The sequence below is a fragment of the Osmia bicornis genome, chromosome 14 (assembly GCF_907164935.1).
Source record: "Osmia bicornis bicornis chromosome 14, iOsmBic2.1, whole genome shotgun sequence".
Lineage (NCBI taxonomy): Eukaryota > Metazoa > Arthropoda > Insecta > Hymenoptera > Megachilidae > Osmia > Osmia bicornis.
In genome coordinates this window covers 6,002,624-6,019,342 of record NC_060229.1, presented here as the reverse complement: position 1 = coordinate 6,019,342, position 16,719 = coordinate 6,002,624, and the positions used below count along the sequence as shown (strand labels likewise).

General features: G+C 40.3%; 3 protein-coding genes across 6 annotated transcripts in view; 1 reads left to right on the top strand and 2 right to left on the bottom strand.

Moving 5' to 3' along the window:
• The window catches only part of LOC114876825 (serine/threonine-protein kinase 26), a 100,796-nt gene extending 92,211 nt beyond the window's left edge, over nt 1–8,585 (bottom strand). The window contains exon 1 of one of the 2 annotated variants that reach the window (XM_029188669.2): nt 7,655–8,585. Coding sequence is in view for 1 of the 2 variants with exons in the window: in XM_029188671.2 (XP_029044504.1) it covers nt 7,655–7,669 (15 nt within the window). In the remaining variant the exon portion in view is untranslated. The remainder of the gene's footprint in view (nt 1–7,654) is intronic. The other variant, XM_029188671.2, reaches the window with a different exon arrangement.
• Nucleotides 8,586–8,949: 364 nt separating this feature from the next.
• On the top strand, nt 8,950–14,674 carry LOC114876827 (UPF0430 protein CG31712-like). 2 transcript variants are annotated; one of them, XM_029188673.2, is made up of 6 exons: nt 8,950–9,285; nt 9,523–9,666; nt 9,951–9,998; nt 10,186–10,411; nt 13,162–13,245; nt 13,314–14,674. In XM_029188673.2, the coding sequence occupies exons 1-6, from the start codon at nt 9,143–9,145 to the stop codon at nt 13,476–13,478; spliced, it is 810 nt and encodes a 269-aa protein (XP_029044506.1). In that variant the 5' UTR covers nt 8,950–9,142; the 3' UTR covers nt 13,479–14,674. The 2 variants fall into 2 exon arrangements, with proteins under 2 accessions (XP_029044506.1, XP_029044507.1); XM_029188674.2 differs by lacking the exon at nt 9,951–9,998 and having other exon boundaries at nt 8,951–9,285.
• LOC123988493 (tubulin glycylase 3A-like) lies at nt 13,917–16,573 on the bottom strand. Of its 2 annotated transcripts, XM_046288752.1 has the most exons (7): nt 16,489–16,567; nt 16,104–16,242; nt 15,832–16,045; nt 15,682–15,772; nt 15,434–15,604; nt 15,117–15,373; nt 13,917–14,901 (listed from the first exon to the last, which is right to left on the bottom strand). In XM_046288752.1, exons 3-7 carry the CDS (start codon nt 16,007–16,009, stop codon nt 14,684–14,686), a joined length of 915 nt encoding a protein of 304 aa, XP_046144708.1. In that variant the 5' UTR covers nt 16,010–16,045; nt 16,104–16,242; nt 16,489–16,567; the 3' UTR covers nt 13,917–14,683. The 2 variants fall into 2 exon arrangements, with proteins under 2 accessions (XP_046144708.1, XP_046144709.1); XM_046288753.1 differs by having other exon boundaries at nt 15,688–15,772; nt 15,832–16,242; nt 16,489–16,573.
• Nucleotides 16,574–16,719: the final 146 nt, after the last annotated feature.

Below are 16,719 nucleotides of genomic sequence, written 5' to 3'. Positions count from 1 at the left end.
ATAATAAGATAATTTGGGAGCTCATCCGAATCTACCCGACCGAATCCGAGCTACCCGATTGCACGCATGTATCGGACCCCCGCCCGAGCCCGCCCGATGTTTTCCGAACCGACCCGACACATTAGTCGGGCCGCACATCCCTAATTTCCACGCTCGGAAAAATCTGAACCTTGAATTTCGAAGCCACCTATATTTTTAGAGTCCGTTTTCCTAGCTCTCCAAGGGCCAACCGTACGTGGAACGCATCTGAACCAATTATTTTCGTTACATTTACCTCGAATCGAATCAGCACGGATACCTGTCCGAGACATCCGAAGGCCCCGCTGCAAATAGAGTCAAGTTTTTTCCGGATTAGACGAAGAGTTCCATCTGGATTCTTCGTAGACGGGCACACGCAACGCATCACCGCGGAATCGGAATTTCCTTTCACCATGAACGAAAACCAGTTGTGCAACAGGCATTTTTCTTGCACCCCGACACTCAACGTGTCTCCTTTGCTTGTCGATTGCATAACTGTCCCGTTATCGGGACCGGTAATTTCGAAATAGATAAGAAAATTGATAAGCCGAGGAAAGAAATGGATGGAAATGTCGCGGTGTTTGCTTTTCCTTCGATGAAAAGAGAAATTCGATTTTTCATTCGCCAACAGGTTGATCGTGTTTCTGTGAAATTTGGTAAATTGTATTTGTTGGATCGTTTTTCACGGATGAACGAGCAAATGAAACGGTAGCCGCCACGGTGTTTTTCAATGAATTTTTCTCGAATCACGTGGACTCTGGAGCCACGAGGCAAGATCAACTCGTGTATCTGACTCGTAAAAAGGAGAACCTGTTTGTCGGAGACAGGAAAACTGGATCCCCGTGACACCAGGAGTAACGTTTCCTGCCTGTGAAACTGAGAAACACGTTCTCCTGACCTGTCACGGCTGCCTTCCTGAGAAAGCGCCGTGAACTAGCAGAATCCTATTTACCTACGCCACTATACATCGTTCAAACAATTTACTTAATCATCATTTACCCTGACTTCGTCAGAATTCTGAAGAAAAACCGTACCAACCGATCGCTCATCTCCTTCCTTCGTCTTCCAGTCATCAGTACCTAATTAATCCAAAGTCTCGATGAAGTTTCAGCAACAGTAGCTGCACCGAAACTACCTACTTTCGTATACAATGATAAATGAAGCCTACCAGTTCAAAACACGAATGATGGATCTTCCAAAACTGTATAAATAGTTGTCCAAAATATTAACCCTTTCGCTGCCACGCAAATTTTTGAACTTGCACCAGTGGGCCACAATATAGATTTCATATTAAAAATTTTATGATGGCAAAGAACTGCGAAAAATATAATTTTTAATAAACAAAAACTGTACTGACTCATAAAATAATTTATGAAAATATTTAAGTTACTGAAAGTATGTACATAAAAAAATTCTGTATTATTAAGAACATTACTTTGTTTTTGGCTAAAAAAGAAAATATATTAAATAAACATTTATTATTATTGAGTAGCACACTTTTCAATTTATAAGGTTATATACATATTTGCATGATTCATTAATTTTTATTCGAGAGTATCTGTCACAAAATGAATGATTTAAAAAAAAAATTCATGGTGGCTACCGGTCACATAGCCCAAATGAAAAAACAAGCGCCGGTCCCATGGGACCACCGTGGCACCGAAAGGGTTAGGAAACTGATTTCGTAACGGCTTGTATTTTACTGGTCAGCATTTTAATCTCGTTTTGTCAGTATTTAAATATGAAAGGTCAGTATCTTTCCATACTGACACTATTTATGTACTAATCTAACCTAACCGTTTAGTATTTTTATACTGACCATTTTGGTACTAAAACACTGACCGAAAATGAATTTAAATACTTTTCATAACCAACAAATGCATAAAAAAATATTCCCAACAACGAACAGAGCTCGTAGTTATTTCCTGTTTGCGACAAAAGTGGGTTGCAAGCGTGCAGCAGAGTTCCGGACTCTCGAAGAAGCACAACAATTACCAAAGTACGCGAGTTAAGGTTGGATTTAAGTCCGAGGAGAATCATCGCGAGACCGTCCTGTAATACTTAATTAGAATCTTCAGGGAAAGTTTCGCTTTTGAAACGTGGTGTATACGAGCTTCCGTTAAGCACACGGAGCCGACGTGTTATCACCTATGCGGTGCTGAGGAACACGTGCGGGCTGAAGAAGAGGCGAGCTCGTAAGCCAGGTACGTACATGGGTGCACCGGTGCGAGCCGAGGGGTGCACGCATGTAAATACACCTGTACAAGCTCGAAGACCAGAGGTTGAGGACACGTACGCCGACGCGATACGTGTACGAAAGGGTGGACGAGCACGAAGCTATTACTCGGTTTACGAGGGGGTAACACGCTGGCGACGTTTACGGTCGAACGAAACCCAGCGAATGCAGCGTCGCGATAAATTCCCGCGCGCCTTGTTCCAATCCGCGAAACTTTCTACGGAAAATACGATACCTAGGGGAGGGAAGTTAAGGGTGCCAGCGATTTCTAACGGCCGCGAAATCGACGATACCTTTCAGGGACGTCGGAACAAAGCTTGCGTCGGCGTCGTCTGCGAACGACGCGGCCAGAATACGGATAATTAAAGCACCGTTGTATGTTTCTAGCGGCGAGATTACCCACGCGGACTGGGAATTATGGTAACACTTGTTGTTAGAACAACCCGGTCGGTCCGCTTGCATTATTCCTCGTTTGTAAATTATTCGAAAGACAAGCACCGGGATTTCTACCGTGTATCAACCGTATAAATATTTCCACGGCAAAGACCAGCCCCGTCCGATGTTTTATCGTTCCAGCCAGAATAATGGAATCGCCATTATTCAGCGATTACGACTGCTTTCGGTTTGGCAGCGGTGCCAATTTTTAACGGCCTTTCCCAACGCGTATTCCCGCGCCACGAGCTACGTTACTCCTTTCTTCCCTGCGACGCATATTTTATCGAAAATAAAATGGACAACGGCCAAGTACCAAGAGCAAGACTTGTAAACCCGCTACCTCATCGTATCCTTCTCTCGGTACCTTTATGATCAACGATTTTGATTCAGAGGTACCGCGAACGGACCTCGATAAATTTCAATTTTCACGACTCGGATAATATTTTTCCTCGACGATCGCTCGAATCTTTTTCCTCCTTGTTTCTCTGATCGTTTGAACGTATCGGAGCCACGCAAGAAAAAAGAAAAAAAAAAAACGTTTGTTCTCTATAGAGACGGATTTTAATTTACCCGGAAGCAGAGATTACACCTGGAAACAGAGCACAATGCCGCATTGTCCACGGACAAGCGTCGGCTTTAATCACGGATGTACCCGCCTTTGTCGATTTCCATAGTTCAATTCCTCTATGTTGTCTATGCTGTTCGCCCACGGTTTCGGTTCGAACGTCGGTGCATCTAACACGCGTTTGTCCGCGGCTACTTAACGCGCTGCGGCGAGAAACAGATAAGCAGCCATTCCGCATCGAGGCCACGATCAAACAATGTCTATTGTGCAACCTAAACGATACCTACCAACGACTATCAGCTTGATATCTCTATTATAGAAATGAATTTCACAAGTGTTCGAGCGGTGAACGCAACTTTTCCTATAACTGCGGCTGACAAATCGTTCATGTGGCCTTTCTTACCCTTGACACCCACGGACCCGGTCGTAAATCCTTTCTCTACCGAGTCGTCCTCGAAGAGTGAACGCTCCGATACGAAAATCGTACGCCATATCGCCTCTCGAATATCAAGATAGATTCGCGATTAATATTCAGCCGATCTATCCGCGATGATGCTTAATGTAACCTGATTTCCACCCACGCGATCGATCGTTTGTAACACAAAGCAACGGAGAAAAGTGCGATCATCGAAAGTTTATCATCCCATCGCCCACGTAATAACGGTACATCTATATGGAGTCAGGTACGGATCCGAATGTTTTCGCGTTGATGAAATCAACGGGAAACAAGGCGATGATAACCGTATACGTTATTCGAAGCGAGAGCTAGCCTTTCCGGTCTACGATAAGAATAACAAGGCTGATAGCGATGCGTTCGTATACGCATGTGGCGCTATCGTATCGCGAGCAACGGGTTTCTCGTTTCCCTAATAGCTAGCTAGGCAATGATTACTATAGGTAAATGAGATTTCCCTGTAAACACACGGCTGTTTTCCCATAAGTATTAATTGCTTTTGCGTGGGAAGTGTTTCATAGAGGAAGCTACTGTTGAATGGAGCGGCATTCAACGAGCCTAATTTCACCGTAAGTTCAAATGGAAATAAAGGAAAAATGGTGGGAAATTAAGACATTGCGGTGTTGCAATGTCAAAACCAATAAATATAATTGCAATATCATACACATAAATTAAAAATTCAAGTACAGGTAGCCCTCCTACAACACGGTTTCGCTCTAACACGATAGGGTAAATTGCGGGAACCCTCGTATAGCACTGCAACCTATAACACTGTTTCGCTCTAACACGATAAGAAAATTGAGAAAATCTATGTACAACACTGTACTTCTACAGTACTGGATAACATGATTTTTGTTTAACATATTTAAAAACTAAATTGCTTAATGATAATAACGGGAAGGAATAATGAACTATAGTGCCTTTACATGATAATATATAAATGAATTATAATTAACTCATTTATAACTCTGTTCCGATGTTATGGCGGAATGCGTCATGCACAGTTTATACGCCATCCGCGGCGAGACTTGTCGTCTCATTGTAAGTAGTGATGACGAAGAATTTTAATAAATTAATGATACATTAAATGAAAATAATATTTTTTGGGTTTTTTTTTCGTTTTGTGTTATAATTTTAATAAAAATTAAGTTGCTTATATAGAATCAAAAAAAAAATGTTTGTTTTTAATAAGTTCTCGGAATAAATTAATAAGATCTCATATAATACGATTTCACACAACACGGCGTTTTCTAGGAACCTATCCACCGTGTTATAGGAGGGCTACCTGTATACCAAAAATACCAGTCGAATTTGTCACACTTCAACTGAAAGTGAAGTAGAGATATAAGTCATGAATCATCATATCAAAAAACAACTACATATAACACTGATTTTGGCAACCCGATAGGATGCCAAGGATTCGAAGATTAGGGGACCTCTTCGCCGACCGATGTACGCGTTAACGCGTAAGCGTAAAGAACCCGAAGACTCGATACCGGGGAGAAAGAAGCCGTACGATGGTGGATGAACGAGTGGGTGAAATAGAAGGGAGAAGGACGATGGAATCCCGCCCTGGCTACTCGTACATATTCCATCTCGATCGATATGACCCCGGGTAGCAGGTGGCTTTGTTCGTAAAGGGCTACCTCGCTTTTACTCCTTCCTTTTTTTTGTGTATACGGACGTTCACACTTCGCTTAACGTCCCTTCGTTCCCTGGATCACAGGTGCAACCTGGCTTGCTTTCAATTTTTAATCAGACGACCACGAATCTTCCGCGTTGAAACGAGCCGGAACGATAAAAGAAAAGTAGCGTAACGATTAACCAGCTACAACGATGCATTAGTCATCTCACGTTATTACCATTTATTTAACTCGAGTGCTTTTACCGATATCGGTCACCAGTGACCCTCGCGTCACTCAACGCGATAAACCGGGAATCGCGAGATAATGTTTCAGAATTGTAACAAACAATAGCTATCGTATCGTATGAAGATTAATGGCAAACATCGGCGTGTCCTCTCATTAATTTCTCGTTTAAAGGACGCGCGTCGAACGAATGAATGATCTACGTGTGGTAAGCCTGCGCCCGTATACGTAAGCGTACACACGCAACGCCGTAGTAGCGTGCTTCGGTGCCACAGGCAAAATATACAAATGCTCGTCTTCGGAGAGCCGCGACTGAATAACGATTAGGCTTTTAATTGTCCCCTTTTAATCCCTTAACGCGCCAATTAAAAATTCAAAAGCGGTCGTTTTTCCACCAATTTTTTTATTCTCCATTTCCTTAAAATACCAAAAAACATTAACAAATCTAGGAAAAAAATATGTTTTATGCTAAGAAGACTGTAATTGCACCTACTTCGCTTAACCGAGTTAACTCGGGCAACAAAATAAAATTTGAAAAGGATCAAAAAAATATTGAAAAATAAGCTTTTACTCCAAATTTACGACGGTATATTTATGTATATAGAAAACCAAAACTGCAGAGTTTTCTTAAACCCGACTCAATTTAACACCGACGTTTAAAATTTGATTCCCTTATATCGCGGGACACCCTGTATTACAACTGCAGCGTAAAAATCATGAATCGTGTCACGCGATACGACTGCACATCGATGGAAATCTGATCGCGGTGTATTAATTACCGGCCAGCGCTCTTTTTATTTCGGTGAATAACAGTCGGCAGAAATAAAATAGACGATTGCGACGAAAGGGTAAAGCAGAGTGCGCGGTTGCAACGAGCGAGCAACGTGCGTCATCGACGACGATAAGTTCGCGAAAGATAATCTTCAGCCTTAAACTATTCGACGGAGTTACCGATTAGATACCGCCTTATTTACCATATACATATTTAATACCGGTTACAACACCGAGGTTTTTTCCTTCTAACCAGCGAAATCGTGTACGTTCAAGGCGGTATTAGAAATGCGCTCCATTTCTGGTGTATCGTCTTACACACCTGAATGGGGTACATTGAAACGGTTTTTTCATTTTTCTTCTCGTCCGTAGCGTGGAAACGCGATATCTCGTGTGTCTTTATGGGATATGGTTACGCAATATCGTTACGAGGAAACGTTACAGAAGCGGGCAATCAGCGATAGTCACGGTGCACACGTACACACGAATCCTTACCTCGCTTGCCCCGCTTCGCCGTGACGTAATTGTTTACAAAATCGTGCTGTAAGCGTAATCCCCCGTGAGAGGACACGTGTCACTGTTTCCCTGAACGAAACGCGAGACCGATCGTTTCTATGTACGCGATGTATCGTCGCACACTAAGAGCACCTTGCGACGATTGTAAACATCATTCATTGCGAGGATAAACACAATGATTTTCCGCTACCGTTCGAGTTCTTGGAAAAATGATTTCGAATCACGGATGTAAGGCTGGTGGAACGCGCGTAAAGCGTGTTGCAGCGAACGCAAATAAACCGGAGTATAGGTTATTCTTAAAGGCACGCAAGAACAGCGTCGAACGAGAACGGATCGATGTGTGCACCGATTACGGAAATGTCGCGGTGCGAACGCGATAGTAAATTATCGGTAAAGATAAAGCGTACACGTCAGAGTTGTATCGCGTAAAAAATGCAGGCCCGTTCAATGGCAACGTAAGTGTCATACGAAGGATAAACTGGATTGCTCCATTTCGAGGCGTCTCGTGTATCGTTCGATGGTACGGGCAACGATAAAAGAGCACGATGCGCCTCGAGAGGAAGGAGAGGAACGAAATACGCGTTTGTAGGAGAAACGGAGAAAGAAAGGATGAGAATGAAGAGATGCAAGAGGAGGGGAGAGAGGAGGGAGAGTTGATAACATGCCAGCTGTGCGCAGGAACGGAGGTTAGGTTAGAATTGGCGTTTGGGGGTCGCGAGGTCAGCCCACGGGATCGAACGTCCGAACGGGATAGCAGATAGCTGATATAGCGGTACAGTAATGAAACTTACCTCGTTGAAGGCCATCTTCTTCGTTATGCTTCCGGACTCGCGGCTGCTTCCGGCACCTCCTTGCCCCACCGCTCCTGTCGAAGGGTATCGTCTCCCGGAGCCGCCGGACTAGTTGTTCCAGCAGCAGCTGATCTCGCCTGTCCAGAAATCCAGGGGAGGACGAGAGCGCATCGAAGCCGCGAAAAACGCCACTCGCGGCACACCAAGCACGAACACGAGCACGGACCCGACCACGACGACAGCGACGACGGCGACGACGACGACGACGACGACGACACTCGCGACCGACCTGTCTCGCAACCCTCCGCGACACACATACGTCACGGAAGAAAACGACCGTACACCTTGGCGGGGGATCACCAACGAGAACACTTTCGATCAACTTGCACGCGATCCCTCACGCGATTAGCATCCCCCTGCCGAGCGAGTTGCCGTAGCGAGGATAATCTGGCATTCCTCAGGTGGGCACCGACAGCACCTTCGCCGACGTTCGAAATACCGCAGCGGCTTAACCGGCTATCGTGATTTACAGTTATCGCGACGCGTTACCAGCCGACCAACACTCTACGATTAGCGTATACCGATCGCCACGACCTACTCAATTGCCCGTAACCGTTTCTCGCACTGTTTTTTTCACGTATTTATATCCGTCGCAGAACTATCCGCAAACAGAGGAGCGCCATCTTGATTTCTGCTGTCGCGGAACGAGTCGAATGAGATGCGCGCGACGCCTATACAGCTGTGAAAGGGTGCCACTGCCACAGACGACCGCGGTTTTTCGGAACACACGCGACGCAACCACTTTCCAGGCTCGTTTATTCTATACTCGTACCACATCCTTATTTTTCATTTCGTTCCATCTTCGATACTGCGTACCCTTCAAGTTTTCATTCCAATTGAGGTTATGGTTAATGCATGTTCCCTTTGCTCCTCTTCGCAAAGATTATTCGTTTCTGAGACAGATGAAAAAGTAAATTTTAAACATTTTACTCGATAGTAAATGTAATAATGATTGAAACATAAAAAGTATTGTACGCTCCTGATATTGTTTTCTGATTGGCCGAATACGAAATGAAGCAATTTTACCGTAAGATTTGAAAGTGAAACTTTAGCGAGCAAAATACTTTGCTAAGTTAAACGACTGATAAGTAAACGTTTGTAACAGTGGAAAGAGCATTTTTATTAACAGAATAGAAGATTTTTTATAAAAGATACCTGTAATTTTCCTGCAGTTTTCTGTAAGAATTGTTCCTCACAAACAAAAGCACTTCGAACACGCACGCCATCTTGAATACTAACTAAAAAATGGCCGCCGCAGCTGCGGTATAAGTCAGTGCTGCAGTATACGCGTTGAAGCGTTCAGTTTACTATTGTATCTCAGTGTTCGGTTAGTGTTCAGTCATATTTATGCAAAGTCACTTCTTACATTTGTAATATTGTCTCCATTTCGCGTGTGATTCATTTAAAATAACGGTAGAACTCATTAAAATGGGCCGTTCGAGATCTAGGACAAAATCTCCTAGTAGGCGGCGTCATAAGAGTAAGCATTCGAGAAAACGCTCAAAGTCACGAGAAAAACACTCGAATAACAAGTACTCTGATAAACCAAAAGAGCGTAGTTCAAAGTCAAGGTAATTCATGCTATTTTGCTGTCGAATGTGTATATTAGAATTATTTCGTTCAGCTGAGTTTTCCGCCATTTTGCCATGCGCTCAATAGGGGAGCGTTTTTTTTATGCTTTAGTATACATATTATGTGTGTTTAGAAGTCACGACTTGCATCGTTATATCTATCTTAGTACGCCGTATTTTCTATTAATAAACCACTATTCTCAATTAGATACAACCTAACTGTTTCTGTTTGTATAGGAAGCGATCGCACTCTGCGTCTTCTAGTTCGGGATCAGATGTTTCAGATGATGTACACATTGTCAGTCATAAAAAACGTTCTTATAGAGACAGGGATCGTAAAATGGATGAAGTAGAGAGATTGGCAGAAATGGAACGACAAAGGTAATTAATAAAACACTTATCTGTTTGGGATTCATTGACATTTGTTAAACATTTATATCAGAAATACTTTTGTGTTGCATTTTCTATGATTTAAATAAAGGATTAGATTAAAGCACCTGGTATATTTAGTTAGTGTATTCTTTCCCTTTTATAGCTTAAGATATGTTTTGTATTAAAATAAAGAAATTTATAAATATTGACTTACTTAATCGAGTAATGTAATTTATTATTTTACATGCTTTGGTTACATTGGTATACGTTTTTTTTTGTAATTATGTTGTCAGGAAAAAGAAAGAATTATCGAACAAAATCTTCACCACGAGTGCAGTTGGGTAAGATTGTATAACTATTTCATGGTGGTGGTTTCATTTTATTATAATTGACATAAAGACTCTTAAATAATTCATTTGTACTTATAACAAACCAATATTTTACACGATTGTGTTCATAAACCGTTCAGATAAATCCTGTTTGCTACTCCTGTAGCGTTAGAACAACAAAACATTTATATGATTACAGAAGGCAACGTGAAGTGGAGCAAAAAATGGTCGAAGAAGAGGCTGCCAAACGTATTGAAGAGCTTGTACAGAAGAGGGTGGAGGAAGAGTTAGAAAAACGTAAGGAAGAGATAGAAGCTGAAGTACAAAGGAGGGTAGAAGAAGCTAAAAGGGCTATGGAGCGTCAAATGATGGAGGAAATGGAATGGAGACAAGCAAAGCTTCGTGAGGAGGAGAAACGAAGAGAGGTAAGACCAATCCAGAGAAACATAGGCCAGTGTTAGCCCAAGCGCTGTTATGATCAATAGGACAGAAGTCTGGTGCTCTATTCTTGCATTATTTTTATATGTAAATAAGCAATCTATTTTGGTGGAAGTAAAGTTATATAATACGAATTGAATATAGTACAGAAAAAATTACATTTTGTAATTAATTTAGTAGCTTGACTGGTAAGGTACACCTTAATTCAAGTGTTTTTAAAAATTATGAACAAAGTCTAGGACATTGTATGTTTGTGTGTACAGACATGAAAAATTTAGAAAATTCTAATTGGACATTCCAGAACTTATTTAAGTATTTATTAGTTGGACATACATATTATGACAACTAAAATGTGTGATTGTAGTGTTATGTATAAGCGCGTATTTCGCGATCACAGCGTTTGGGCTTGAAGCATTGTGGTTGATAACTATAACAAAAATGTTACTGAAAAGCCACAGTGCTTCGACTTCCCAACATCCACTGAGGTCGCGTTGTTGGGAATGAATAATTTCTTTTGTGAGACAAATTTTGCTATCATAGGCGCATGTATCGATTATTTATGAACAGAATATTGTATTTATACCATGTATATACTTATATATTTGTACAACATTAATACCTTTCATCACACGATATTTTACGATTGCCAGTCGTATTTCACGATTGAGAAAAATTGCGTTCGAACGCACCAGCTGGGTTCTTGTTTGCAATTTTTTGCAATCTGTGTACCTGTCAATCCAGCAGACCTAATTATTTATCAGTCTAGTTTATATCCGCGTATGTGAATGTCCACATAATCGTATCGTTCAGTCTTTAAAGAGTAGAGAAACAAGCATCTGAATAATTAAAGTTAGTGATCCCAAACTTTGTAACTTGCTAAGAAGAAAAAAAAAACAATCGCTAATTTGAAATAAAGTTATTTTTCTATTAAACTATAGGAAAATGATATTTTTCCCTGAACAGTTTTCTGCTGTCAGTGAAACGATAGATTTATAGAGTTGTCGAATTTTTTTACGTGAATTCTTGTTAAATTTTAGGTTTAAAGGTTCGCACAATTTTCTTAATTTTAATTTTAATCGTGCACTAGTAGCGTTAATAGTGGAAGATGCTATTTTTCCAAGTATAAACATTTTATTTTTCATTCTTTTAACGATTACAAAATATTACCAGGCAAATGAGTAGCTGAAATAAAGTTAATTTTACAAGATGAAGATGTTTTTGAACAGGTATAATAGGATTAATAGTTTTAATAATAATAAACATTTATTTTGTCCCGTAACTTCATATTCTCAGCTCTAATAACAGCTTTATTCAATTTGATGTAACAACATTAAAATGAGTTACAAGAAAAGGGGTCCTGTTATTTGGCTATGTCTCAAATTAAATATTTGGATACATACTTTTGAAATTTTCTTTCTTTTTTTTTTATATATACGTACATGTTTCGTTTTTCTTCAAGTACAAGTAGGAATTATCTTCTACAAGTGTCTTTTGTGTATAAGCACAATTACTTATTATCACCCACGGGAAATTAGCACGTTCCAGTCAAATGGACAGCGACCCTAATTACAAAGTTGACCATACTTTTATCCTTATTGCTTTGCACATTGAGTTTGCACTGAATATGTGAACAACAAGTTTGGGCGAAAATTAATTAGAAAGGGTGACGTGTAGACCTTAAAGGGCAGAATTAGAATCCCATAGCAACAAAGCACGACCTAGCAATATATAGGTCACCTTCCTTACTGACTACCAACAGAAGATGCCGGTTTTTTACTCACTGCTGAGTGATTGTCGATGAAGAAGGCATCCCCTACGTGCTGGCGTGAGCTTCATTCAGGTATTATCCAATTTATATATTCATAATTCATTTTATACCAATATTATTATTATCATCATTCTTTGTTTCAAACACTGTGTATCGGAAAAAGACAATACTAGGGATTATTTTAGATTTGCTAAATATTTATACCTGGGACACAACGCATTTCGTCGACAGGTCGGGGCGGATGGCACCACTCGTTCGTAAATATTTTCCTTTTTTTTTTGTTTTATGTTTATCTGTTAAAGCGAATCAATAAATCGAAATTACGTGAATAGTAATTATAGATCCTTCTTGTTTTGCGAAATGAAATTGAGTACCATGTACATACATATTTGTTTTACTTTCTTCATTTCAGTCAAGTATTTACACCTTTTGCATTTAGAGTTTATCCTGCACTTAACAGAGTCACTTGACGTGTTTCGCGTTTGTAAAAGAAGAGTTATAGTTTTCCGTACAATTACCTTTTATTTTATTTTTTTATAATATTTTTTTTTTTTTTTTGCATGCACAGTGGACTGATTCAGAATCATAATTCACGTTTTTTCACTTTCAAGTGGCATCCTAAGTCGTCGTATTTCCATCTGGGGAATCAGACTATAAAACAGCATTCGCTGGATAACAAAGAGAGGAGCTCGTTTGATCCAAACGAGAAGGAATAATGGGTTTACATGCGTCCTCTGTTGCTTTTGCTGAACAAGCCATCCTTTTAATTCATTCAAACTCGACCTTGAAAAATTATCACGTTAATTCCCGACATGAATCTTTCCCACGTGATAGAAGGTTCTTAGGATGTATAACACACTAGGCTGTTGACAATAGCGGCACTATGATTTTGGACATGAACAGTGTAACAACAAACTGGTGAGCGACATCATCATTGCTTCGTGTAAATAGATCCCATTGTCGTTGTAGGAGGAAGAGCGGAAGAAGCGAGAGGAACTAGAGAGGATCATGGAGGAAAACAACAGAAAAATAGAAGAAGCTCAGAAGAAACTGGTAGGTCAACAAACGGAATCGTATATGTACAATCTTGGGCGAGATGAACAAACTTTTCTTTTCGTTAGGCTGAGGAAAGATTGGCCATGGTCGAACAGCAACGTTTGATGGAAGAGGAGAGGCAGAGAATGAGAAAAGAACATGAGAAACGTGTTAAAGAGGAACAAAAGAAAATCCTTGGGAAGAACAACTCGAGGCCTAAATTGTCCTTTACCCTAAAGCCAGTTACGTGAGTCTGTATCATTTCGTGCAGTTTTACATGTGATTTTTATACAACTTGTCGATATTTGGAATCATTTGTGTTCCAATGGAACAATCATAAAAGCTGCGCGTACGTAAAAGTACATAAATGAATGCAGCAACAAGATCCAAAGCTCACCCGAATGTATATCAAACGATCATCGAAATCTGGCAATTTTTGAATTCTTTTATTTGATTATGATGATCGATATACCGTGCTTCGCTGACAAGAAGTCAGCGTAATTATTGGTCGAAGCGGAGCATGGTACGTCAAAATTGAATAATTAATTCAGTGTTTTGCCAGATTTCGAGGTTCGATACAGATGGGATCTGAACCTTGTTCGAGAGACCGACACCCCTGCCAAAATACAGACAAGCATCTTCTTATCCAGAGACATATATAGTACCAGTATTTATCCTGACATATGTTGTAAATTCTCTCTTTTTTTTTTTTTACGTCTAACGCAATAGAAACATTCGATGAAGGTTCGCTTGATCTGTTTCTGGCAGAAAGTGTGGTCTAGTCTAGTTAGGTATGTTTTACAAATTGCAGATGCAATTGATACAATACTACCGTTTCTCTGTAATTATAATATACAGAAAATAATTTTATTTCAGTTAGATATATTAATGAATCACGAATCGTATTAAAGGTATTCGCATTTTGAGGTCGATGGCAGTTGGTAACTTTGAGACGGTCATATTATTAACACGACCAAGTAGATTTTGTAATAAAACGCAATCGCATAAAAGAATTTTCTACGAGAATAGATAATTATCTGTATCTGTAACACCAGTTTCGAGGCAATAGTAAAAAAAGAAGACTTACTCTATTTTTCTTTGTTTTTCCTTCCTGTTTTTAGTATATTAAACGAAAGTTGTTATGGGTCGTTCATACATCTAGATTTTGTTACAGAATTCGTTCAGATAAAAACCAGACAAACTGTTCGTTTTTAATTGAAATCAATGCAAAAAACGATATCGGTTTAAAAAAAAAAAAGACAAACGACACGTTGAATGGATCATTTTGTACGTGTAAAAACGTATGAATGGAACCGTGAACGAGTATGTCTTGTACGCAGTCGTGTATAGATGTGTATTAATATAACGAGAAAAGCAAAACATCTGTTTATATAGGATTGTATACCCGCAACATTGTTACTTGTAAAATAAACATGTTTTTATTACATTTGTTATCTTATTTTCTCCGTGGTATTACTGTTAGTGTGGGCACTATATCGTGTAGTTTATCAGCCTGTTTTCGAAGCAAACCTTGAGTTGAAATTAAAGCCTTGCCTCGGATTCCAAGGCTCGCAGCTTTCCCAAAAGCGTGTCCATGAAACGGATTTCGTTGCTTGAAAATACATTCGAATTTACCACGAGTAGCCTTCTTATTTTTACGTCGATCTAGAATCACTTTCAAGTACGTACAATTAGTCGTTAAGTTTTTTTTTTATATTAACCCTTTGAATGCCGTCACAGCGCAGTCGATCGCGAACCGAGACTTTCACGAATAAAATAAAATATTTTTTTTGCAATATTATTTTGCAAAAGTATTTAAACATTAAATTACAGTTTTCACGATTGTCCCGTAATTTGTACCACGAGCCAGAAGGAGTTGAAAACCTTACCTTTCATGGTATCCTCTATCACTTCCGGGTAAAGTTTTTCCGTGACCGAGCTACTTGGCGGGTGTAGTCGGGGGTTCGTATTGATTTCGATCAACCAGACCGACAGGTCATCCATTATTAAAAAATCAGCACCGTACAATTGAAAGCTGTTCTTGCGATTGACCATGTTTTCTTGAGATGCCAGGAGTGCACCTATTAAATTCTGCTTTATACCCGGCTCGATGACCCTCTCCCATGCCGATTCCCGATTGGTCGTTCTGAGAAAGAACACGGCAGAATAATAAAAACTCGCTGTAAAAGTGGAATTAACTTCATACTTTAGATATTCCTTGAATTTCTGAAGATTCCAGTGAAGTTCGCTAGGTATCTGTGCATTTTGTTTCACTGTTTTCCTGTACTTCAGTTGCACGGTTGTATTGCACAGATGAATCGATTCGTGAAAGCTCTTGAGCGTAAAATCTTTCGACGCGAAACGAAGTAGAATATCCCTTGAAAATAAGTGATTCAGTAAAGAAACGTTAAACATGCAGGTACAGGAGAACGAGAAAAAGATCTTGAAAAGCACTTGTACATCCAAACGATAAGGGGTTGCGTGCTGGTGATCAAGAACCACTGTCTAACATCCACTTTAGTTTTATGAACTAACAGAGGTCGTTCTGGAAACAGTTTCAAAGTTAAACATTCCGTAAAATCGATAAGTTTCTTTAAGGTATACCTATGTACTTCTGTATGACGTATTGCATACATTCCTTCGTGGTCTGATGTATCTTGCTCAGGATACCTTTCAGTGAACTTTTCAAAAGTATACCTCTTCCTAAACTCTTGTCACCTGGCTTCAAGATCCACACGTTCCTCATTCCATCGATGTGACTTTGAGGTCGCCGCCGTGTCATTTCTCTCAGAGTGTTAACCGTGAACCGTAAGAGTTCCTGGCAAAAGTACCCGATGGAATTAATCTTCCTTTCGATATCTGTGTTGGATTCATACTTCTATGTCTAGTCCCTGATTCTTTTGCAATATTTCGTGTCTGTGCAGTAATTGTTCGTGCCACACTAGGAAGAGAGCCCAGTCAGAGGATGATAAGTTCCTGTACTTTTGTCCATCGATATCCTCATGCTCGCAGATACTGCGATTCGATTAGATTATTGATAGGAAAGATTTAGGTAACTATGACCTGCCATCACCAGAGTCCATAACTAAGCCGCGCAGGTTGGAAGGTGGTGGGGGAACGCTGCGAACTCTCCGCCAATCGCTCTCCACTTCGTTTGGGAGTATCGCCAATCAGAGCGAAGGTGCGCACGAAGGAACGAAAACTGGACGCGCAGTTATGGACTCTGGTGACGGCATGTCATAGTTCGGATGAGTTTAGAACCTTATGTATTCCACGCATCGTTCCAACGCGAAGAGAATCGCCTTTATGGGGACAGTGCCGTTCGAGGACCAAGTGTTATTTGGTCCAGCGATGCCGGCCAATAATACGAACCACTTGAGAATCCCCATGCACGCAGTGATGTAGAAATCTTGAATGAATTCCTGAATCTGTACAGCCTGTATAAATGCAAGACACGTTTCCGTGAAGGCGAAAGATTTATCGAGTTCCCTT

Bases quoted from the DNA above. Each gene is read 5' to 3' on its own strand.
- LOC123988493 (XM_046288752.1), bottom strand. From the start codon at position 16,009: ATGACACGGCGGCGACCTCAAAGTCACATCGATGGAATGAGGAACGTG. The intron at 15,773-15,831 runs GTATACCTTAAA...AACTGTTTCCAG, and splicing joins CGTCATACAGAAGTACATAG to AACGACCTCTGTTAGTTCAT. The intron at 15,374-15,433 runs GTATGAAGTTAA...GTTCTTTCTCAG, and splicing joins AAATTCAAGGAATATCTAAA to AACGACCAATCGGGAATCGG.
- LOC114876827 (XM_029188673.2), top strand. From the start codon at position 9,143: ATGGGCCGTTCGAGATCTAGGACAAAATCTCCTAGTAGGCGGCGTCAT. The intron at 9,667-9,950 runs GTAATTAATAAA...TTATGTTGTCAG, and splicing joins GCAGAAATGGAACGACAAAG to GAAAAAGAAAGAATTATCGA. The intron at 9,999-10,185 runs GTAAGATTGTAT...ATATGATTACAG, and splicing joins TTCACCACGAGTGCAGTTGG to AAGGCAACGTGAAGTGGAGC.